Source organism: Aspergillus nidulans, chromosome VIII (assembly GCF_000011425.1).
Source record: "Aspergillus nidulans FGSC A4 chromosome VIII".
Classification (NCBI taxonomy): Eukaryota; Fungi; Ascomycota; class Eurotiomycetes; order Eurotiales; family Aspergillaceae; genus Aspergillus; species Aspergillus nidulans.
Window position 1 is genome coordinate 127146 of NC_066264.1, and position 24571 is coordinate 151716.

General features: G+C 49.0%; 9 protein-coding genes across 9 annotated transcripts, besides 1 other annotated feature; 3 read left to right on the forward strand and 6 right to left on the reverse strand.

Annotated features, from left to right (window-relative positions):
• Window positions 1-24571: part of a sequence feature (contig 1.172 1..523550(1)) that runs on past both edges of the window.
• On the reverse strand, window positions 860-2543 carry ANIA_11222 (Zn(II)2Cys6 transcription factor; the record flags this gene model as incomplete). The annotated part of the gene is made up of 3 exons (XM_050613112.1): window positions 860-1725; window positions 1799-2421; window positions 2494-2543. 3 exons carry the CDS (start codon window positions 2541-2543, stop codon window positions 860-862), a joined length of 1539 nt encoding a protein of 512 aa, XP_050468953.1.
• Window positions 2978-4120, reverse strand: ANIA_11208 (RTA1 domain-containing protein; the record flags this gene model as incomplete). Its single annotated transcript, XM_677447.2, has 3 exons — window positions 2978-3234; window positions 3325-3731; window positions 3828-4120. The coding sequence occupies 3 exons, from the start codon at window positions 4118-4120 to the stop codon at window positions 2978-2980; spliced, it is 957 nt and encodes a 318-aa protein (XP_682539.2).
• ANIA_11209 (MFS transporter) lies at window positions 5347-7009 on the forward strand (the record flags this gene model as incomplete). The annotated part of the gene is made up of 7 exons (XM_050613113.1): window positions 5347-5541; window positions 5597-5611; window positions 5669-5991; window positions 6043-6305; window positions 6365-6523; window positions 6558-6786; window positions 6871-7009. The coding sequence occupies 7 exons, from the start codon at window positions 5347-5349 to the stop codon at window positions 7007-7009; spliced, it is 1323 nt and encodes a 440-aa protein (XP_050468954.1).
• Window positions 7662-10042, forward strand: ANIA_11223 (fungal specific transcription factor domain-containing protein; the record flags this gene model as incomplete). Its single annotated transcript, XM_050613115.1, has 5 exons — window positions 7662-7708; window positions 8045-8318; window positions 8378-8671; window positions 8745-9059; window positions 9776-10042. The coding sequence occupies 5 exons, from the start codon at window positions 7662-7664 to the stop codon at window positions 10040-10042; spliced, it is 1197 nt and encodes a 398-aa protein (XP_050468955.1).
• On the forward strand, window positions 12658-14619 carry ANIA_09272 (uncharacterized protein; the record flags this gene model as incomplete). Its single annotated transcript, XM_677449.1, has 2 exons — window positions 12658-14328; window positions 14383-14619. The coding sequence occupies 2 exons, from the start codon at window positions 12658-12660 to the stop codon at window positions 14617-14619; spliced, it is 1908 nt and encodes a 635-aa protein (XP_682541.1).
• On the reverse strand, window positions 15321-15960 carry ANIA_09273 (uncharacterized protein; the record flags this gene model as incomplete). The annotated part of the gene is made up of 2 exons (XM_677450.1): window positions 15321-15435; window positions 15650-15960. The coding sequence occupies 2 exons, from the start codon at window positions 15958-15960 to the stop codon at window positions 15321-15323; spliced, it is 426 nt and encodes a 141-aa protein (XP_682542.1).
• Window positions 18358-19124, reverse strand: ANIA_09274 (putative pathogenesis associated protein Pep2; the record flags this gene model as incomplete). Its single annotated transcript, XM_677451.1, has 2 exons — window positions 18358-18946; window positions 18997-19124. 2 exons carry the CDS (start codon window positions 19122-19124, stop codon window positions 18358-18360), a joined length of 717 nt encoding a protein of 238 aa, XP_682543.1.
• ANIA_09275 (sterol desaturase family protein) lies at window positions 20146-20925 on the reverse strand (the record flags this gene model as incomplete). Its single annotated transcript, XM_677452.1, has 1 exon — window positions 20146-20925. One exon carries the CDS (start codon window positions 20923-20925, stop codon window positions 20146-20148), a length of 780 nt encoding a protein of 259 aa, XP_682544.1.
• ANIA_11653 (uncharacterized protein) lies at window positions 23099-23533 on the reverse strand (the record flags this gene model as incomplete). The annotated part of the gene is made up of 2 exons (XM_050613116.1): window positions 23099-23318; window positions 23460-23533. 2 exons carry the CDS (start codon window positions 23531-23533, stop codon window positions 23099-23101), a joined length of 294 nt encoding a protein of 97 aa, XP_050468956.1.

Genomic DNA, 24571 nt, shown 5'->3' on the forward strand with positions numbered 1-24571 from the left:
ATTCAACATGAGATAGCAAGCACTGGAGGCAGTTCCAGCTGTCTATCTCGACCTTGGGTTAGAGTGATATTTGACCAGTAACGGAGTAAGTACTTACAACAATGCAATATTTGGGCGTATAGTTGTCCTGGCTAACTTGGGACAATAGTACATAATCAGTCCTCTTAGTCCTTACCGCCGGCTCGTGGAAACAGGGGGCGTCGTGTATCCCAAGCCATACCCATCTAGCTGAGGGTTACCACAATCCGACCTCCGATCTGTTGAGTTTATCAATGTGTATGATTAAGTATTCAAACGGAACCTGAAAGAAGTCTACAGGTCATAGCGGATGATCCCATGGTTCGGACGTCTGATGGTCAACCAGCAAATTTGGATCGCCTTCCTCATGGAAAAAAGAATATGAACGCGTATTTTAAGGTTTACATTTTGAGTTAGCCCATTCGACTTTGCCATCATATACCTCCATCATCTATTCAATTATAACAACTGTCAAAAGTGTCACCCTCTCAGGTGAATGTCACTCCTTTCACACAAAGTAGGGAGCTGTCCAATATTGTGCCAGTTTGCTTCCTTGTTAATCATCGCAATCATTGGGGAATTGAGTTATATTTAACTTGAGCGTCTGAGTGGTTGTTTAGTAGGGCTTGTATAAGAATGATTTGTATTAAATGAGCACTATTCATTTGTTTATACTTCAGCCTTTACTGGCCCAGAAGCAAACATTACCATACTCCAAAGTCATTTCTTGTTCTCATGGAACATAATATTCTCCTCAAATAGTATTCCCCAACGTGGCATACATCTGCCTCCAATGTGATCCTGCTTTTTTCTAATCACTCCATGCAACCCAGCCTCAGGCCTAATAACTAATCCACTCCTCCCACTCCTCCCATTCGCCGTCCATACCATTAGGCCTCCTCCGAAATTCGACGCAGACTTTGCGGGACTCAGGATGGACTGCCAGCCCAAGGACATGGATCCTCTTAAATTCAGGAACTAGCTGATCAGCATTAAGTCCGAATTCTTCGACAACTTTAGCCCGCTGCGCTATCACTTCAAGAATACGGCCTTCCCAGACGCCATCTGGATAGGGTATGGTTGATAATACCTCGATAGCCTCCTGGCGGACTTGGGAGTTTCGGCATTTGGTTGCGACAAAGTACAGGGGGTAAATAACACCCATGGAGACGGGGACACCGATAGACGAAGACCTAGAACAGAACGCAGTCTCAAAATGCTCAGTGCAGGCTTTAGCCAAAGCAATGATGCGTCGAAACTGGGCTAAAAACTGATCATAGAGCGTTTCCTCCGCGTATAGACATGTCGACGCCATTATACGCGCGACGTAATACTGAATTAGCAATAATGACGCTGCCGCCGACACTCGCGGACTACTGCCCAGTGCTTTCTGGCATGAATACGAGTACGTGAAGGTCGACTTCCAGACTTCCAGGCGGTGCTGAAACGTGTGCGTGCGTGCGATCAGTTCGAGCGGAATATGACCGGGCTCATGGTAGCGGTAGCGTTTGGTTGGTCGGCGCCCAAAGTGCAGGATTTGCGCGTGTTCATGCATCAGCGAAGTTTCTGCGTCGTGGAGCGTTTCGAAGACGTAGGGGATTGGTGGTGGCCTTTTGATTGAAGCGGCAGGAGCACGCATACCGATGTATAGCGTTGCTTGCATGTCCATCTTCATATACGCTCTTCGAATTTCCGGGTTAATGTTGCCTTTGCCATGTTTAGTGGTTATAGGACGATCTCTGTCTTTTTCCAAGAGAATTGACAAGGAGTAGATTCATACCTTCCTTAGAAGAGCTCGGACGAAGGATGATTCTCAAACATCTCTCCAAATGACTCAACCCAGCCAGAAAATCCCGCATCAGGATCTCAAACCAGATACAGACAATTCCGCACAGCAATGCTGCCTCCACGGCGGCCACATCACTGGAATTCTCAAGCAACCCTTGTAGTGACAAAAGCGCCCTCCCATACTTCTCCAGCGCAAAAACATACCCCTTGCTTCGCGGCGGGGTGCCGAACCCATGGAGTTCCAGCGAGCTGTGGGCCACACGCTCCTGGATCAGTGCACTCAGTGCCACCACACATTGACGCACTGCAGGTTCGCAGTGCATTGCTCGAATCATAAGTGGGCGCCAATCAGATACGGAGGACCCCTTGTGTAAGCGGGGTTCGCCCTGCGAGATGCTCCAGATAAAGAACTGAACGTACCGCGTCTCCTCGCCACTGATATCCGACAGCCTCTGAAAGGGTCTCATTTTCCCGAGCGATTCGGGCGTATATGTTTCCGCGAAGGAGACCCTCACAGGACGGGCCGGGGCATTAGATGGCCCGTCACAGCGGCGTCCTGTAGACGTGCACCGCTTGCATGATGGCCATGTCTCGTCACACCGTATACGGCGGGTTCTGTTAGGATCGTGGGAGATCAGCCGTGGGTGTTAATCTTGATTTTCAGCTTGCCAGAGAAAAGTGACATACTTGCACGTTCGGCAACCTGTTCGTGATTTGGTATGCGCTCTTCTTGCCATACCTGCAATGCGTAGATTCTACGGTAGATACAGTCTCCAGCAGAGCTGATGGGAGTGCTGAAGGTTATGTACGAAGAGGATCACTAGAAACATGTTTTAAATTAAAAAACTAATTAATTCCTTTTGGCTGTTCGTGGCCGCGCTATGCCCGCCTGGGCTGAGCAATACGATCCGGCCAACCAGGGTCAAAGCAAGTCTTACTGAGACTGACAACCTATGCTTGGCTGAGAGCCGCTAGGCCAGGTTTGGGATATACCAACCAATGGGACTTTACTATACGAAACAAGGAATAGTCAGATGGGGTCCACAGTGTACATACGCCACTACTGCTCGACTCTCGTCCGCTGAACCACTAACCCAATTTGGTATTTCCACCAACCCCCAACCTCCAACTTCCTCCAACTTCCTCCAACTTCCAACATCTTTTTGCCATTTCACTCATCCACACCAGCCAGCGGAGCGTGTATGCGCTCCGTCAGAGCCCAAGAACTGGGATCCTTCCAGTCACCGCGACGCAGGCACAATCCCGGGTGGAAGAGACTCATCCAACCACAGGCGATGACCATCATTGCGCCCTCGAGAATCATAAATGCTACCTCGTCATTCGCCAGCTCGCTGCCAAATCCGCCGTTTAATTCTGCGACGCGGAAGATTGACCGAATGAAAATTAAAAGGGTGGCGACTCCAAGCCCTATTGTTTGTCCAACCGTCATTAATACCACAAACAGATCCATGTAACACGTCGGAGAAGGAATTAGCTACGTTAGTAGCAGTGACATACCCCAAAGAAATCCCTTCCATATCCACCCACCACCAATTAAGTCGGCAGGAGCAGCGCTATCTGGACCAGCGTAATTCCCTGTTCGCAAAACCCGTAATCGCCGCGCATAATCCCCTGCCAGGACCATAAATGTTCCCAAACACACAACCTGGGCTGCCAACCCGGAAATCATGACATTGATACCAATGCGACGAAGACCGTCTTGGTTGCGGCCGGCAGTGGCAGTGACAGCGCCGCCGGCAGCCTGAAGAACAAGACATAGCAGGTCGCACGCGACAAAGACCTTGGAATAAGACTTCGCCCTCAGACGCGAGCCTTTCTCGCCGTAGATGATGATGACTCGACCAAAGGATAGGTAGATTGCCGCCGTGATGAAGGCGGGACCAATAGTTAGGCAGATAAGATATCTATTTTATGTGGTCTCGAGGTCAGTCTCTCCTGGAGCTGTCTTATAAAGAGCGAGGCGGGAAGGGAGGTATGGGCATGTCGGAGTGGAGAAATACTGGAGGAAAGCAGAGAAGTTAAATGGGTTATTGTGCAGGATCAAACGTCCTCCGTAGCCGATAACCTCAAGCAGAGTCCCGCAGGCCATGCATCCAAGGTAGCTCCAGGTTCTGAAGCGAAGGCCTTGGTAGACTTGCGCGAGGAGCATGAGTGCGAAGAGGGCGAGGTAGAGCGTATTCCCTGCTAGATTTGGGAAATAGCGTATCAAGGCCCAGTCGATTGGGCATGTCTCCGGCGTGCACGGCGCGGTAATGGTAGGTGCTGGTGCGGAGACTTGGGTCGGAGTGGGCATGGCTTTGTTCGTTTCTAGGATTTGTAGGAATGAATAGTCAAGAGGCGTAGATGGATACGGGTATCCAGAAGACTACTAACCTTTATATACAGGATCTGAATATTCCTCTTCTTTGCTGTCTACAAGCCTCTTCCCCGGCTCAGACATGCCAAGCCAGTATTCGTTTTGGGTGGGTCAAATTGGGCAAGGAGTTCTCTTCGTCACGGTCGATTGAGATCTTGGCCTATTGTAGAAATGTGACAGCATCACTCAAGTCAAGAAGCTCACTCAGGTGGTGTGGGTGAGGCCTGGACGATATAGTCCTGTTGTATGGATTCAATGCTATCTATTATAACAACTCTCGCCGGCATGATAATATGAGGGTAGGAGGGGAGATACTTTATGTTCTTTTACACTGAGAGTCTACCCGACTAGTCGTTTTCGCTGGCCAATATTGCCGGCTTTTCATCACTCCAGCTCAGAATCCAGAGTCTTCCACAAATCATCACCGTCGAGGGAAGAAATATGCATTATAGAGTATAAATATATACCATGATTAATACTATGTTTGAATGGCGAGAAGATACAGACTGCTTTTACAGGCGATCAGACGCTAAGAAAGAAAAAGGCAAAGTATATAATCTAGCAGCAGTCTGGAGTATGCTAGTTGGATTGGATATTATGGACTCTGCAGTAACTGCACAGTACAGCCAAGATCCCTCACTCTTATATTTCTGAAGAGATTACCAGATTGCAGTGCCAAGGCAGTGCTATACTAGCCTTACTATATATAGATTTAGAAGCCACCTTTTGTGATATAACTGCCCTGCGTTCGTATTTTCACTAAACCATACATGGGTACCTGTCCAGGTGGTGGAACTCACGGAAAGCTTTCCTTCTATCGTCTGGCAAATCTGGAAAGCTGTTAACGGGAAATTTTGGCTTTTTCTGTTCTCTCCTGCATCCTGTGATTTATTTCTGAGGGATATTGTGGACTCTGGGCGTTATAACTAGGCCTAAAAAAAATTAGAACTATTCCATTTCTGAAGATAACCAATAATCTTTGAGCTATGGTGAAACCGCCTGTCAGCCAAGGTCGGTCGAGGAGCATTCGTTGGTGAACCAAGAGTCGAGAGACCACCATTGACTCATCGGGCGGGGAAAGACATGCATTCGTAAATATTTATGGACAAGGAGCAATTCTGCTTCCCAAACCCCATCTCCCCTTTGTCTTTGAGTAGCACACCATGTCAACAACAGCGGTTGAACTAGCTTCACAGGGACAAGAGCCACAGAGCTCAGTCCAAACGTTTGAACCGATTGCTGAGAATGCAGTCATCCAAGCAAAGCAAAGGTGGAACGATCCTCCAATCAACAAATGGCGTCTTTTAGCTACGTTTGTCAGTTTCGCGGTCGTAGGGGCCAGCGACGGCGTCTATGGAGTGAGCTTTTCCCGTTCGGATCCCCCAGAAAACCGGCTAATGACTTCTCTCGCAGGCACTTGTGCCATATGTAAGCGTCGAATCGAATTCAAATCCCGTCGCCGACAAGGATGCTGACGTTGAATAGCTTCGTGATGACTATAAGCTGTCTACCACGGTCGTCTCTTTGATTTTCATGACCCCGTTTGCCGGATACACGATCGCAACTCTCATTGTCAACAAAATCCACATGACGTTGGGCCAGCGAGGTATTGCCATTATTGGTCCCCTATGCCATATCATCCCGTTCGTAATTATGGCCATTCGCCCGCCCTGGCCGGTCATGTTGGCTGTCTACGTAATTGTGGGCTTGGGGAATGGCCTCATTGATGCCGCATGGAACTCTTGGATTGCAGACATGGTTAATGCGAACACCATGATGGGGTTTCTCGGTGCCTTCTATGGGCTTGGGTACGTTGATAATGTGCAAGGGCTACCAATGGCACACTGACCACGGCACAGGGCAACCCTGAGCCCAACAATCGCAACGCAGATGATCAAATCCGGCCTCCACTGGAATTACTTTTATTATACACTGCTTGGTGGCTCTGTCCTGGAGTTGACGACGAGTGCCGTTTTGTTCTGGGGAGAGAATGCGGCTAGCTTCCGAGAGAAAACACGCAGGAGTGCTAGTAGCAGTGGCGGAAACAGAACTACAGAGGCAATGAAAAGTCGCGTTACCTGGATGATAGCCTTCTGGCTGTTTATCTACATGGGTGCCGAAGGTGGGATGCTCTGGCTTTATCCTAGGAGTGAATGGTTTTCTGACGGTTGGATTTGATAGTGTCTGTGGGTGGCTGGGTCGTCGATTTTATGGTCCAGGCTCGCAACGGACAGCCATTCGAGTCTGGTCTAATTCCCACGGGCTTCTGGGCTGGCGTCACTATTGGCCGACTTTTACTCGGCTGGGTGAACGACTGGCTAGGCATGTTATGCACTCTACGTATCCAATGCACGAATGCTGACTGAGAATGAAGGAGAACGGATTGCGATCAGTATCTATCTTGTGATCTCAATAGCTCTGGAACTTATATTTTGGCTCGTACCGAAGTTTGTCGTTTCTGCTGTTGCTGTCTCGCTGCTTGGCTTCTTCACTGGGCCTCTCTTTCCTGCGGCAATTGTAGTGGCTGCGAAGCTGCTTCCGAAGCATCTACATACTCCAGGCATTGGACTTGCGTCAGCATTGGCTGGTGGTGGTGCAGCAATGTGAGTTTACTCTGTCTGTTAATACTTTATAAACCAGTGATTTAGACATTTGGCTAATATAATGCTTTCTGTATCTGCGCATAGACTGCCGTTTGTTGCCGGTGCTTTATCTGGGGCGCGCGGAGTGCAAAGTCTACAACCATTTATTCTTGCTTTACTAATCACCTTAACAATCGTCTGGGTGCTTCTTCCCCAGAATAAGCATCATGCTCATGCAGTTTGAGACAGTATTGATACTGCGTTGCTAGGATGCATTGAGAAAATATTTGAGGATGTGGTATACTGGAGGAGATAGCACGTTCTAGGGAGAAAAGTATATTCTTTCTTCCTACCGACGGGGAAAAATGGGCACTTAGGCCTAAGTGTTAGTCGCTCAACAGTACTAACCTTGTCAAACAGAAGTCAAAGAAATTAATTTCGGCTTGTTCTACTAGGATTGATGCGAATATATATTTGCAAAGACGAGAAAAAAAACAGTCCTGCACGTGTGAATAGTGGCATCATTCATAGAAAAATAATCCACCATGCTATGAAACAACTGGCACCCGGCCAGTTTCTTTCTATACTATGAACTCGAATGCTGCTTCTGCCAGTGTAGCTTTTGCCTTATGGAAACGCCGGTAGTCACTCTGTTTGCCAATACATCCACTAGTAACAACGCGGTATGTGTATTATAATGCGTACCTGCCCGGACGACCAAGGACGAGCAGCGTCTCGCCGCTTCTCAGAAGGCCATCGTTCGCTTCAAGAATTGGATAGTGTTGCGGTTTCCCTGGACGAGACGGGAGACGATTTTCAACGGCTCAAGAGTACACTGTCAGAAGTTTTCTCGTAAGCGACAGCGTCTCCATATCCAGACACCCCGAGGTTCTGAAATGACACGCCCGCTCTGCGCTTCAGGAATCTACTGCGGTCTTGAGACGTCAGTCTGAGGATGGTTCTAGCCCAATAAGTCGGATTGAGCTGCGCCGACTGCGGGTCAAGCCTTGGATCGTTGGTTTCAACAAATGGGTTTGGGGGCGTTTCCTCACCCCTCATAACCGGCTGGAACATCTGCTAGGGTCTATTCGGGCTGTCATAGCTGCGAAGCTGAAAAGCGCCAGTCCACTGGTTACGTCAGGCGTTGGTCGAGATACCTGTCTGGATGCGGAGAATGTGCATAGATTGACCAAGCGCCCCGCGGTGGAAGAATACATCACCAGTATACCTCTACTATTTGTGCCCTGATTTACGCATGGGGCTAATGGTCCTCTTTCAGCGTACATGGAGCTAGTCCATCCCCTGTTCCCATTCCTGTGTCCGAAAGAGTTCGAAAAACGGACTGCTGCACCAAACCTTGCACAAGACGTCGCCGCCACGTCGCCGCCAGTAGATCCTGGGCTTGCCTCTATTACGCAGTGGTGGCAGTCGGCTGTCAACATTGTGACGGTGGAAGCTATGAGGCTCGGACGGGCTCAGCATGGGCTTACTTTGAGCAAGCAATGAATTATTCCCAAGACCTTCATTTCCCAGTCTCGCTCACCTTAGTGCAGGTAGGCTTCCTCTGCTTGAAAATATGGTTATATATCAAGTATGAAGCTGGCACTGACAGGCACTCGTGGCGCTTGTGAGCACCCTGTCTCTTCCTCAAGGTGTGCAGAGCACTAAAAACAGTGCTATTGCAGAACAAGGACTTTTGGAGTCTGAAACTGACCCTCTAGGCGCTTTTCTCTCAATCAATAGCGGGATTTGGCCTCAAGCCGTCGATGATAGCAGAGGCAGCTGTTTTGGCCCAAAGTTCCAGACTAAACCGATCTACATCAACATCCGTGAGCGCATCATCCCGGACATTCTGGGTTTTTTACTACACGGAAAAATCTCCTGCTTCGTGGCTGGGAGGGTCCCAGTACGTCAACACTCTTCAGTCATCCTCATTTTCAAAGTCTTATCCTTCAATTCTCACTCACCGATGGTTGCAGACCCTCCAGGACGCCCACATTAGCTGTTCCCTACCCAACACATCCGAATGGTCCTTCGATGACTACGGCTGGCTCATTAGTTTTTTAAAATACTCTCGGCTGGTCTCCAAGATCCAATCCCGCCTATTTAATACCACCTCAATGCTCCAATCCTGCACAGTCTGCCGCACAACCGTTGAGGCTCTGCAAGCCGAGCTCGAGAAATGGAGAGACTCCATCCCGCGCCGGTTTCGGCCGGCAGAGCCGCTTCGCCCGCGCATGCTGGGTGAGCCTAGGGCACTGTCTATCGCTATCCAAATCCCACTATTACTACCGGTATGCACAAATTACACTTATTTGGACGCTTCTACACTGTGGCGGCGGACGCGAGCAGATAACACCGGGACTCGAGAATTGAAGAGCTCGATCGAAAGACGGAGCTGATGCAGACTGCGCGCGGAGTGCTCGAGCTGACGAGTTATATCGAGATTTCACCTTCGACCCCTACCTGGTACGTATTTACGCTCATCATAGAATTTCTTCAGTACCAGATCTGTCTAGTCCCTACCATAGCATATCTGGAACATAGTATAGTCTCAATACTGATGTTGAACCTCAAATACGAGCAGGATCCTAGCCTTAACCCAAATCTCCACCCTGATGATTCTCTTTGACCTGGTTATCCATAACCTTAACTACCTGAAACTATCCTCAACCTGGCCCTTCTAGATGTTGCCAGCGGTCACTTCAGTCGAATCGAATACTGCAGCAGGGACATGCTTCCCGGAAGCCTGATTTCAGATTTCGCGCATCTCGCTAGGGAATATATCTCTGATATACGGTGTAATGCGAGTGGGTGCCAGGGAGGAATCAGCCATCATAGAAGGAAGACTGGTGCTAGTCAGAGCCAGATCCGAGAACGGAACTCTAGGCACGTCCAGAAAGATTTTGATGACGAGAATAATAACAGCAGCGGCAACGGTAGGCATCTCAACGCACCTTATACGGCCAAACTAAAAACAAAAGAGAATAATTTCTACATGCACCTTTAGATCAGAGTATTACTGCGACCAGCACAGACATTGCCCAACAACCCAACCCTCCATCTACGTCCCCGATGGACAGGTGACTTCCGTCGCCTCCGCTGTCTTCCCTCGCTCGCCAATACGAACACCAATGAGACTGTGCATTCTCAGGCTGCTAGCGTGATGGTTGCAATGCCCACAGCGCTGGCTAGAATCAAGACCCCTTCTTCTCACCCGTTGACGGGCAGATGTACCATCTGTCTATCTGGGGGTAGACTTGAGGGGATTGTTTGATTCGTCATATTCCTTTGTTGCGAAAGATGTGTCACTGCAAGAGACTAAATTTATTTGATTTGGGGATCCGTCTTCCATATTTCTCTGGCCTAGCTGTGTCTTGACCAATGTGCATTTCCTGTGTTACGCCAGCTTTGATGAGACGAGCTGTTTGCGAACTTCTCAGCATCAGCGCAGTCAGCGTAATATCTTCTATGAATTAATCTGGTGATGGTGATTGATGGGGTCATTTCTGGAGAAGCGATTTTGCTCGACTAAATCTGATACTGAGTCTACTAGCTCCCATTCAGGTGCATTATCCGAGAGTAAATGCGTCGGCAGCCCTCCGGTAACTGGCAAACACAGGGATTAATTAAGTAAAAGTTTAATAAGTTAAAGCCCTTATAGGAAGTTATCTACATAACAGTCATCCTGGTTACCTGCCCTAGAGGGCCTTAGGTATGATCCTTTGTTGAAGCATATGGGAATACGCATATTTATGAAAGAGGGCAGAATGAAGCTCTCTCAATTATATTTACTAACCTACTACACAACGAGCCGAAAAAAAAGTAAGGAAGAACGAAAATGGGGAAAAAGGGTTTCTATGATAGGCAAACTGCACTAAAGGGTCCGGATCGAGGAGCAGCTCGACACTAAATACATGGCTAGCCCTGGCGCAGATATATAAAATTTCCGGGCATGCTCAACGATTAGAGGGTCTGTGCAGGTCTATGGGATGTACTATTAAGGAAATGCCCTAATACATAATAATAACTGAACAAACGTTACTCAGGGTCAATATGGTGCATGATTGTTCTTTAAAAACTGTAGGTGTAGTGGTAAAATCCGCCGTCAATCGTATCCGCCGCTTGGCCTTGTGCTCCCGATGTTCCAAACTAAGTGGCTATTGTAGTCCTGTATCATGATTGTCAAATAGTACACTTCTCGAATAGTTGAAATGCGCCTAGGAGTGGGAGAGTTGGAGTTAGACCTCTCCAGCGCTGTCTGCAGCCCTTAGCCAAATTGCTCTTCAGTTTACGATATCATAACTTGCGACATTGCCGGGGGGTCCGGCATCCACCTAATAACGCGCAAGGATCGATACCATACTCTAATACTCCAAATGCAGTTATCGCTGGGCCGAAAGCAAGTGGATTTCTCTTCATTCCACGGAGACGAAGCTCGGAGCCCCCTCGGAGCAGTTTATTGTTGCACCTGGCTGGTTCCCTTTGTAAATATCGACTGTTTACTATACAGCTACCATCAGCAACTCCAGGAATTCCCAAGCCCTTAATACAGAGGACGTAAACTCTCGTCGCATCATGATTCGGAATATCAGTAATATGTTTAGCAACCGGACGTACACAATGCGCCACCTGCCGTCACTTCATAGGGAATTATGTTTGGCGTGTGAGGGATGTCCTTCGGTATTAAGTGGTTAATTCTACTAGATACTTCTCACTTCACGATTACAATCAATGAAAGGTTATCTTAGACGTTTCGAGGGTAATGGTTACGATGGGAAATCCAAATTTGGGCTTCAAGTATGCGTTGTTTTTCTTTGTGTAGGGGGAGAAGCAGAGAAAGCAACCTAAACACTGACTTCTAGGAATTTTTTGAATTCAGGAATTGAATTCCGAACCGCCAGGTCAGTACATGGCTCAAGGGGCATACAACCCTTAGTCATTTCTGTGCTACACCTGCATTTTTGGGTGGATATGGTTGTCATAGAGTGGCTCTGGGACGGCTGTCTCCAGCAGTGCTAGCATGTTGCATTGTTGTTGGGTAGGATTCTACTCGCATGAATCGACAACCATGGGTCAAGTTTTGATGCCCTGATGTTGGAGTGTGACCTCTTCTTTCTATTGGAAATAATGTTCTAGTAATTATAGGCGCACAGAGCGGAATAGTTCTATTCATAGCTGTGTAGTGGCATACTTCGGTTTTGCTTATGTTAAGCCGACATATTTGGTGCCCTTGGCGACAATGTTATCTGCAACGTTGCCGTTTGTCGTCTCCATTCCTCGGGTGGGATACTGTTTGACATCGCGGCACTGTCAAAGAATTATTGGTAACTTCAAGGGGTCGGGCCAGCATTAACCCCTTGCTTTCTATGAATATTACCAATCCCGACGGAAGAAAGATGCGTGCGTATCTTTATTGAATGGGAACTATCTGTTATTTCAATTAGAGTGGATACTTTAATACAACGAGAATAGTAGTTTGTTTATATTTGGGGGGTTTGACACTGCATATCATTGCATATTGTTGCATTATTGATCTCAACATATGGTAAGAGACTGTCATAGTGTTAGGCTTCTCTTGTCTTATTCTATACAGCATATCTATATTTCTATTCCTTGAGTGATTTCTATGATAAGCTATAGCACAGTTACTAGTCACTTGGGATATCTGGGAGTAGCAGTAGATCAGAATCAAGGGTCATTTCCATTGACCGATTACAACAGTTTAAGCAATCTATTAGTGGGGCATGAGTTGAAGAATGTTAACAACGGAGTGCCTTAGTACTGACACAATAAACATACTCCTCTTGAGGGTATAATAATGTTTATTGCTTCACTCAGCTTTCATGCTGCTCGATCATCGAAATATTCATTCGTACGTCCACGCCAAATATGACACCTGCGACTGCCAGACTTTTTCCAAAAGCCCCGATCTCCAAAGCCACGAGGGGAGAGCCGCTTGATAGGTCATACGATAATGCAGCGTACCGTCTTCCTGATAACGCTGCGGCAGGCGCCGCAAGCTCTCCAGGTGAAGCGACTGGGCAGACAGGGCCAGCTGTCAATGCTGATGCAAGGCCAAACCCGCCTGGCCCGGAGAGCACCATTGAGGCTGCAAAGCTTCAAGGGACGTTCAATGAAGTGCCAGCCCCGGTACAGCCTCCCAGTGTTCCCTTGGATGCCCAGGCCGAACCTCGGGAAGGGCAAGTTCCTCAAATTGACATGGCGACATCTATTGCTACTGCCACCACATCGATATCGTTTTCAACATCATCAACAACATCTTCTAGCACTTTATCTTTGACTTCATCGTTGACCTCAACAACCACAATCTCGCTCACCTCGTCCACCTCGACAACTAGGGCGACCCTGCATACGACCTCGTTGCCGATGACCACACATTCTAGCCTTCCCACCCCCTCTGGCTCCCATCCAACCTCCTCCGAGTCCCAATCTTCAGCAAGAATGACCCCCGGCTCACAAGCCGGAATTGTGGTCAGCATCCTTACTCTTGCATTTGTCCTGATCGCGCTGATCAACTGGCGATTGCACCGCCGAAAGCGTGCTCTGCAGACGGCCATCCTCGGGGAGAAATATCGACCCCCACCAAACAAGCAAAATTCAATCTACAAGTTCGCATCGAATCTGTACACAAGCAGTACCCTGACACTGGTCAATGTAGCTGAGATGTTCAAGCATCAGAGCAGAGACAGTCAGGGATCCATCAGCGGCCGTAGCAGCAGTATCTATTCTAGGCAGCCAACGCCGTTTCCGACCTTATCCCAGGCAGACTTACTGGGCTCCTACAGAGGGGGTCTGTGGAGGAACCGTGTGTATGATGCAGCAAGTCGTATGTATTTTGCTCTTTCTTCCGTCGCAAACATGGCCATGGACAAGGTCAAGTCAGTGCCGCAGAAGCAGAAATCAGCGGCGATAAGGAGGAGTCGGGAGTCGTACGAGTATGGCTTTTCCGAGGATTATCTGCATATTCCCCCACCGGAGCCAGCTGCTCTTCGAGGTGTTGTGTCAAGACTTCACTCTAACAGTTCCTCTGCTCTACGCTCCATTACAAGGAAGTTTAACCCACCGCGGCCGCCAACCGACACTGCGTCGCCAACATGGTGCAGCACGAACAGCCCTAGCCCTTGCCTAGAAGAGTACGATCGGAACACACCGTCACAGCAGTTCCAAGGCCTATGCGAAGACGCAGATATTCAGGACCTAGTCAAAGTGCGAAGTGTCTCTTCTGGTATGGTGGCCATGAGCAATCCCGCCGACATCAGCGTAGATTCCTTGGCTGGTCGTCTCTCAGGAGAAAAGGAACGCCAGCCTCAGCATTCGCCTGAAGAATCACTGCCGACGCAAGATCCAAGTAAGAACAACCTTTCTAAGCCACAACTGAAGTTGGGTCAATCAGCAATTCAGCGAGAGATTTCACCGGTCAAGTTGTCGACGGTTCAAATGTTCCGGGTTGAGATGGCCTTTGTACCTCGTAACGACGGACATATGGAAGTGAGCGAAGGACAGCTTGTGCGGTTGGAGCAGAAATTCGATGACGGCTGGGTAAGTCTGCTGTTGGCATCCCGATAACTAATGATCACTGACTTTCGTGTTCAGGCGTGGTGTACTGTGGTCGAAACCGGAATGCAGGGCCTTATCCCTCGGGCCTGTCTCTCGACCTGGCCCCTTAAGGAACACCGGCCATATACGCCCAGCAGCATCTGCTCAGACCGTGGCCCAGGAAGCACGACCAGCCTTTCTCCCACAGACTCCCAGTCTGTTCGGTTCTACCAGCGGCATTCTCCGGGAACATCAAAGTCTGGTTTGGGATCAAAGCCGCCGAGCGTGAAATAGCAAGTATTATTCCCGGCACTAATATGTCCGGTCAATCCTGTAAATATAATACTGCATATATTCTCCATGTCTTATGCGTATGGTCAGAAGTTGTGTGTATATGCCTTTATGAACCGTATTCGACGCAATGTTTTATCCAAGATCGAGCCCGATATTGCACTGAGCAGCCCCATGATCATCTAGATTTGTGCCAGGCACCGCCAGTCAGTAATTCCTAGCTACTCGTACTATGGTCACGCTGATAAGAGGCTCTATGCCGCGGGTGTCATTGAGTATATTCGACTGCTCAGACAGTGGAAATGCAGACCAGATATTACACCTGCGCAGAGGCACCAGATGGTTTCCACATGAAACTCGTCTATTTGTCATAAGTAACTACTATGCTGCACTTTGCCGTTTTTGCTGCTGCGCATGTCGAATGAAATATTGTGCTTCAGCCCTCAGTTCTAACATCAAGCGGTCGTAGTAGTGTGTGTCACTCCCCATGAGCTCTTTCTGTCTATATAGTACTGACAACGAAACTATTAATTTGCAATAAAGCCCTTCAATCTTATCTTTAGTATTCTTATACGCTTGTTGAGAATACCGGTTGGCCTTTCTCAACACGTTGCTCGTCAGCTTCTGGATTCCGGGCAAGTGGAATTCCTGTACAGAAGCGGAATCATGAACCGCTAGCTTAAACATAATCATACCGAGCTGAACTACGTGAAGCGGATCACATAGGGGCAAGGAGTCTCCCCGAACCCAGAAATGCTGTTCTCCTGTACTTTGTTGACCCGGTCGTTAGGCGCATTCCACATCCGATCGTCAGAATCGCTGTTACAAAGTTAGCTGGTTAACCGGAAGGAGCAGGGGAAAAAATGGAAAATGTACATCATTAACCCAACATGGTGGATACTGCTGCTGTCATTCTCGCAGTCACATGCTCCGCCGAAGAAGACAGCATCACCAGGCTGGCGCTCTTCATAAGGGTATTTTCTGTGAGGCTATGTGAGCGATTTTGATCGAATGTTACTTGCTGCAGACGTACTTGTACCCAAGTGTCTCCTCGCTGGCGCAGTACATGGAGGACGTGACGCGGAGGCCCTCCGTGAAGAGGTCACGGCCGGTTACCTGGCACACTGCCCAGCAGACAAGGCCGGAACAGTCGTATCCCACGTCGCCGTAGTCATATGGGGGTTGGTCATCGCTGGGACCGTCGCAAGAGCCGCCGCCCCAGGCGTAGGGAGTCCCTTCCGCGGTCAGAGCTTTGTCAAGGATAGCCTGGCCTACGGTGCCCTCTGCAGATGGGGCGGCCCTGACAGCGCAGGCGAGGAGGGAGACCATCGCGAGATACTTCATGATAGCGTTGATTTATGATCGAGTTTGATGAGTTAGAGTCTGTCGTTAATTGGGAGTCAATACAGAATTCTGGTTCCAGTCTATCGAGACAGTAGCCCTTTTATATCTACTTCGCTGGAGTACTATCACCATCATATTCGCTGATCATTATTAGGCTGAGATATATTTAACAAGATCAGCGGCTTTCACGTTACATTCGCCTTATACATTATTGAACAGGAATTGATTGTCTCTTGGTGTCGTATCGCTAAAATGATCTACGCTGAATACGAGAAACCAAGATCGAGATAACGCCGTTGATGGGGCCGCGTGAACGGGAAAGACCAAGCCCAATGGCTAGACGAGGGCTGATCTTCGCTGATTGCTACTCTGCTGTGACAACGGCAGGGCCGCTAGGTATATGAGATAATGGCAAGGGGCGACAGGAGGTCAAGGTCATCCCCACGCATCCCCCGACGAGAATAGTAACAACTAATTCTGGTTATGAGGGCACCTTGAAAGGCATTTGTTAGTAGTTTCGAACATCTCGCACCAGCAACTTACTAAACCTAGTACTCATAGACATTTGCAAACGACTTGGGAGGAATTCCGGACAGCGAGTTCCCTAAATAGTAGCAAATTCCTGAACAACGTAAGAGCTCCATTTCCAGTGGACCAGTAGTCCCAGGCACTTGTCTTATCATCCAGTTATCCTATGTACCAAGTAGGAACTCGACTGGATCTTGGAGGTCCTTTCATCTGCTGTAGCAGGTGCTTCACAGACGATTGTACAAGGGTTGAATTCGTCTACCTCTCCGCTCAAGGGTCCGTCTGTCTTGTCGAGAATCAATTGGATGCAAGTCGCAGCATCAAGAGCACGCTAATACTCTTATCAAAGCGGAGCGTAGAAGGCAAGAAGGGCTGGGCTTATCTTGTTGACTGACCTGAGTTTAATGACTCCTCTAAAGTATAGCTTCGGTCTCTCCTCCCATCATATTGCATTTTAACACAGGCAAATGAATATTATTCAGCAGATCTACTTGCCTGTAGAATCACGATTTTCTCTTTGCATTCCGCCATACAGAAGCGCACCATACTCCACCATGACCTTGCGTTGACGCCAGAATCGACATGTCGGGAAGCCTTTTCCACAAGAACGTAGGAATTACTGAGCATTTATCAACTTTGGATATTCGTTAGGCCATGCCCAATGGGCACATTAAGCGCACAATGACAGGACACATGTATAACACTCGGAATACTGAAGAATTGACCTTCTTCTCGAAGCCCTCCCTGTTGTACAATGCCGGCAATGAGAGTAATCCTACTTTGCAGTCGACAGTAGCATTACAGCCAGGAAGGTCCTTCTTGACGTCCTGTCCAATGTCTGAAAGAGTCCCCGGACCCTAGATCCGCAGTGTCCAGGCTGAAACTTGCTTGATGTATGCTATGATACCGTGTCCATTCCACCTAGAAGAGTGATGTCATTCGCCTCGCTTAATTATATTCAGACAATTACAACCACTTACAGCATTTAAACTGCGCTTCCACTTGACCTCCAAGTTCTGCTTTACAGTCACGACGTGGTAATCTGCACTGATCTGCAGGCCGTCAGGGCGGTTGATCTCCTGCAACCCTTCACTCCTACCCCATATTCTCGCTTAATGTCGACGGATCCACAATACACTGTCTTCTTCCCGGAGAGATGTATTGTATCTTCACTCTTTGTGGCTTGTTCGCGAAAGTCATCATGCTTATATAGTCTTCAGGCGCTTGGTCAACCATCTATAGAAGTGAAAGACCTCACACGAACCAGATCGATTGCCCATATCTTTATCTTCTAAGCTGCCACAGTCTCCAACTCCAGGAAGCAGTATGACCAGGATCAACTGGTCTAAGCGAGCCCGGGAAACTCTCTGCCGACCAGTATAGAGCCGGCAAGACTTGCGTTTGACCAGATGTACAGGTTAACCATACTTTTGAAAACATCTGGCCTTGGCGGCTTATTACAGTGATCCACTAGATTCAGAGAGCATTATTAACATTGTGTATGATCTACCTCTTCCTACGCCATTAATAAAGACTCTCAGCGACTGCGTTTGGCGGTCGCTTGAAAGAGCAAACAAGGCTAATGACGTCTTGCAGTGGCATCTGCGTGGTATAGGAATAGAAGTTGGAATAAGAAAGATTTCGACAAATCTTGAATCCTGGACGCGCGTTGTTGGATTAATTTCCCCACCTGAGAGCGCCAACTGAACAATATAACGTAAACGAGGGTCTGAACGAGACTCTGAAAAGAGTAATCGAGTAGGTAGATTACCTTATTTATTCTATACTCAAGTGGCACGCTCTGTAACAGAACACGAGCTTCAATTAAAAGACCTAAAGGATGAGCATTTGAGGGGAGCAGATGATTGTCTAGACATCGATTTCCTTCCCATCAAGCCAGTCCTTTGCTAGGCGATACAGTAGGTCATGCTTCTCCCCGCTCAATGTTCCCGCATGCCTCCGGTGGCCCGGCATGTCCTGGAGAACTTTGACCCCCATTGTGAGCTCCTGGCAGTACACAAGACACTTGTACCCCTCGGGATAGGAATTCAACTTGTCCACGTCTATTTTGGGAAATCGTCCTGGCACAACCGGGAGCAGCTTGTCCTTCTCGTACCAGTGTCGCACGAATCGAGCCCCCCACCGGGGGCCCTTACCGTCGACATCTGCCTTCTCGAAGAAGAAGCAGAAGCGGCAGTCGGCTTCCGCGTCTACTTCGATCCCATCAATCACGAATCGCTGTGTTATTGTCGCTTTGAGCTTGGTGACCGCCCGAGTGGCGTCTGCTGTGATATCAGTCGTGGCTCCATGGCACCGATGCATGATGAAGGCGCCATTGTCCATGCCTGCCTTGGAGCCAGCGATAAAGTCCTTGTAGCCCACGCGGCCGGACCAAGTGGTGTAGACGACGGCATCAGGGTGGAAGATCGATTCAAAATTCTCCCACTCACAGGCGTCCCTTGTCGTCTGTCAGTGTGCACCGAACATCACCAGGATGTGGGAACTCACCGGTAACAAGGCCATCCCTCGGCCAACTCCCGGAGTTTGGCGCGTTCCAGCACGAGATTGTCGGGTCCGTTGTTACGAATGGCGTTCTCAGGGCGTGTGCCCAGGGGAAGAGAGTGCAGGTTAGGCATGCGGATTCTTTCGTGGAGGGTTCTGCACTTGCTGTGCTATATCCGTCTGCCCTGTCTTCTCTAAGGATCCCCGCTCTATAGAAGGAGGGGATCGGAACGTTGTCGGTTAAGGGCAATGCCGGAGCCCACTTGGCCACCCTCGAGTATCCACATCGGCAGATTCTAGGCCCAGGTCTGCCTACCGTCTGGCATAGTACCTAGGCAATTCGCCGTACTGCCTGGGCAACCTTTACAATCACAAACCATGGCCTCCATAAAACGGGAAACAATCGTGTCGTCGATGATTGATCATCCAGTCTCATCTCAGACCGAACCTCCTTGTCCACCCTCATACCAACCCAATTTTCAGAAAAAAGCTTGTTATTCTAGTACAAGTTGTTTCTGATTACGGCAGCGACCGGCTTTCCCGCGTCCGTGCTCAGCTCGACTCGAGACTGTGGACCGTCTTAACAGTATGCACCAGGACCAACACCCTAACTCCTCGATGGCCCGTATAGACCTGTACCCTGGCAAATGAGCGTCAACTTTGTAACTGTGCGCATATATGCTGCAGGGTCCCCTAGGCTGTACTAGTGCAGTAGACGATTCTCATGCGTATATCTTCATCCTCGGCTAGTTGACTTGGTAAATATGGAGGCTAGCCTATCAGAATATGACTTAACTGGCTATTTATACGATATAGTCACAGCTGGACTATGGATAAGGACTTTCGCTGGGCGAGGCCGTGAATGATGCGGATAGCCTGTTATTTGCGAAACCTATAGGAAACAGAACAGCCAGGGAATGGACATATAATTGGCAGTACAATAGACTGCGTTCAGGCTGCGTATTCCTAATTGAAATGGATTACAGGGCTTATTAGTTATTACTGGATATCCTTTATTTGTAGACAGAAGAGAGAGCAGATAATGGTTATTGTACTGTGCTTGAAAATCACACCCAATCCGCAACATCTCAGCCTATTGTCAGACGGCCCTAGACAGGTGATGTATATCGCGAGCCGAATCTCTCGCATTTACATTTATTGTTCATCTCTTTTGTCCGTCTCTGGTCTGTCCCAGCCCACAACGTCTGTCCCATGGATCCAGTCCATCAGTCCAATAGTACCATAATGCACGCGGAATTTCTCATGGTGCAAGTCGTGCAGTTCGGCCGGCGGCAGTTTCAGAAAGTCGTACCCGCTGTGGTCAGCGGCAGCCTCCCAGAGCTCAAAGCTGACAAATGCGATGATGGACAGGTAGTGGGCGCCTTTGAGATATAACGGTAGCGTAATCGGTAGGATGTTTGCAATGACATGTTCGACAGGATGGGCATACTCCCCCGCGAACGCCACGGGCGTAGTATATTTGTGGTGCATTTTATGGATATAGGCATAGATTCGCGGGTGATGCAGCGTACGATGGATGTAGTAAAATAATATTTCTCGGGCCAAGAGCGCAAAGACAAAGTCCACAATAAACTCTCTCCACGGCGGCACGATCGGATCCAGGTTCATGATGGCATGGTCCAGGCCAGCCCAGTAGACCAGCATAGCGTGGATTGCCACCACCCACACATGGTTGAACAATGTCACTTTCACACAGTGCAAGATCTGTGGACGAGTCGGTTGTCGGCCCGCACTCTGGATCTTGTGCCGCTTGGAGAACTCCGGAAACAGAGTGTCGATCAGCAGGTAAAGCGTTGCTGGGAGAATGAAGCCAACGGTCTGAGTAGCGATCGACCCCGTCAGCTCGATGGTACCAGGCCTGTATGTGTTGATGAGCCGATACCAGGCGGCTTGCAGCTTGGAGTGAAGATCCATGATTGTATTCTTAATCTTTAGGGTGGGGTGTCGCTACTTATAAGCCAACAGTTGCTGCGCTGCTTCCGTGTGGAGAGGCACATGAAATAGGGCTATTCGAGGTCCGAAGCACCGGAACTAACCCGACTTCACCATGATGAGCCAGGCTGGCCGAGGTCTCTTCTTGCTCATCAATTCCTGTGATTGGTAGCTGGCTCCATCCTGTTCTACAGAGTAAGAGCTCCGCATTGGGCGTCTGAAAGAGTTCCGCCATCTCTTGGTTGATTTTCATCACGCACATCTGATCAAGATCCTGCTTAAACCTAGCCCCAAATTATCCCAAACTTATCCCAATCATACAAGTACCAAACATGGCTTTTTTATCCGTTGATCTTACATCTTAATCCAGATTGCCTGTGTCGCCGCGGGCTATCGGCCGTGGCTCTGGTAGCGACGCTGAAAAGGAGTTACAATATTAAAGTTATTCGCTTCTTTGAACAACACCCGACCAGTTGTGGGATATGGTATATCAAAACGTATACAGTCTGTCTTGCTTGCAGATTATCCCCTGATCTCTGGCTCCCTCGACTGACAGAACTTATGATACGGCTGTGTCCAGGATTCCTGGTGCCTCAGATTCCCACGAGAGGATCTTCCACCCAGCGCGGTGGGATCACAGCATAGACTTTGGAGGAAGAATGTTGTTGTTATTGGAACGGATGTCTGCATATCCATCATTCAGGGTTGCGGTACCCCTAGAGCCCCTCTGAGGTTGTTTATGCACTGCTGTGCACATCGTCTAAGCCTCGGTCACCGAGACCAAGATCAAGTTTCTTATATTCTCTATTACTTTCTCACTCTCGCCGTTATATTGTTTCTGTATAATATGCAGCGTTTGCACAGTAAGCGTAGTCAAGATATCACCATACACCATTGAACATACAACAGATATTCTTGACGCGAATATAAAGCTACTAATCGCCGTTAACCCTGTCAACCCTGATATCATGCTTTGCAGGGCGTCTTCCACCTCCCCGAGCCTCTCGTCTGTCTACGACTAGGGTCCAGCAGTCTTTGTCGAGTCTTCATAGTAAAGCAGCCGACAATATTTCCTCAAATACTTCTGAAGCTGGTCTACAATAATCGGGTATAGTACGCCGTTTCGACGAATCATGATCATTCCCCGCTGCCACAAGTGCTGGATCCGCTCCTCGATCTGGTATGTTAAAGGCCGTTTGAATGAATTACGGGTCTACTCAACGCTCAGGATGTAAAACGAGTAGGCTCTGGCCTGGTCGGTATTTCCGCATCTCTTTTGGCGCTTTGGCCGTCCAGAACGGCCGTCCCCGCAAGGCTTGTGCCGTGTTTACCCTAAGAGCGAACAAGTTTGTCTAACATTCGATTGGTCCACCACGGTCGTATTGCTGCAGCGACTGTCCATATCCGAGTCATCACCTGCCAGGTCGGTGCTAGGTAAGCGTTGGTACGGCTGCTGTGGCCGCATTTATACTCCACGTTATTAGAGAAATAGGCCCCTCTATCGTGGCTACGCTGATTCCCCGCCGTACGGATCTGTCACGAAGTCGCCTACAGGTTGTCCAGTCCTCGTACGAGACCCAGCTCCGTACCGAAACTTCAAACGCTTCATACACTACACATTGAATAGACAAGCTCATTTAGACCAAGACAAAACCCTTGACTGGTTCAAGGCCAGAACCACGAACACACCGGTTGGGTCAGGTCCCTTACATAAGACCTGCCAACCCGCGCGGGTTTATGGGTGGGTAACCCGCAGGCTACCCGCAGGTTACCCGCCTGCTTGCTGATAGCACGGCCTTGCAGCGACCATACGGCAGTTGCTAGAGACGGATGTCTCACTCTGAGCGACCTATTCTGAGTGGTAATTTCAATACCGATACCGGGTGCCAGACTGAAAAGAAAGAGCAATTCAGTGTGCGAAGCTGCCTTCGATGAATGATCAGCAAAATGTGTGTAAACCAATTCAGCAACGTTGACGGCCACGTCGACGAACTGGAAAAGCAGATTACTTGCAAAGATGGCTTCCTGCAGCGTCAAGACTCGATATCGCCAATCTTAAATAATGATTTGAAGGAGAGGCTCGATTGCGACGCCAGGGGTGTAGGCTGTACAGCGGAGAATGTGCTTTCCCAAGACCAACACAAAAGTTGCACTTTCATAGCAGAGACAAATCTGCTTGATAGCCGCCATCCGGATATCCTGCGGCAACGGAGGAAGGCAGAGATTGTCGAGCCCGAAGTAACCCAGAATCGGTCTCTATAGCGGTACTGTCAGAATCCTGGTCTTCCCAGCATCGCTTGAGGAGTCTGTTGAGGTCGAGCAGTTGGCAGTTCCGAAGGACGCTCATGTCGGGGTCTCCTAGGCCGTGGACCCATCTGTGGCATGGTTAAGCGTTGTATAGACATTATCACTGCAAAAACAACAGCTTACACATGGGAGACTTGTACGACGTGATATCGAGGCGGACCTGACCAGCAATATCCTTTGATATGGAAACAAGGGGTATTTATCCCTACATGATGATATCTGATGCCGTCTGAACGTCTACACTCACAAAGTCACATTCACTTCCCGGCTGAATATCAGCCATTTCGTTGTATATCGCATTATCGACCTGGATTCCCACTCAAGCGTCCGTCCTGCACCGCTCATGGCCGCTAAGCAGGTCCCGAGTCCCCAGAAGGCTGAGCGTGTATAGGGAATCGGAGAAGACAAATTCCCCAAAGCTAGCTAGGCGATGAGAACACCACCCTTGGCTTACCATTCGCGATTTGAGGTACTCGATGATATGCCGGTTGCTACCGGGGGACGTACCACGCCTTCCTGCCATATATCTGCTTAAAGGTGTCAACGATCGTGACGAGGGGGATTTCTACCGAGATTGCAACCAGGGGATGTTCCAGGACGAGGATGTTGGGTATTGTGTACGACAACAATGCGTAAGACATGGCTTTGCTCTTCTCAACGACTGTTCCCGCTGACGGTCATTCGTGGCTTTGAGGGAACTCTCTTTCCGGGAGTCGAGATAAAAACAGACGCTCCGTCGTGACGACCAGACGCCCGCCCGACTCAGTGACACGAATCAGGCCCGTGCCTCGTACGGGCAAGCCGGCCATCTCACTCAAGGCAGCGAAGAATAGCCACGCTTGGGCAAATGCTGCTGACTGAGTGGATGATTTCTGAGTATTTTCCATCACGTAGGTGGCCGATATTCCAGTTCCGACGGTGGCGGTAGGTGAAGAATCCTGGATTGTCGTGAACTACATCTGAGAAGGGACTTCTAGGTGATGATGAGAGACACTAGGAAGGATCAGATGGTCCATTCTGCCTAACTGGTGCTTAAACAAAATAAAACCGACCCGGGAGCTGAAGTGGGGTTATGATGGGATGTGGTCTGGGTGCTGGCCGTCGCTAGGGCATTGATTGGACGGCCCTGTGCTGACTACTGGATGCATGAGCAGGAAGCAAACGCATGGCTTTATGAAGCTGAGGCACTTACAGATAAGAATATTCAATAGCACGCAGCAGCTGTGGTTCACTAACATGTCCCATAACTTTTCTACAACATGATAACCCAGGTACCCTTCACGGGCCCATAGTAGCCCATCAGGGTTGTTGCGGTACGGAG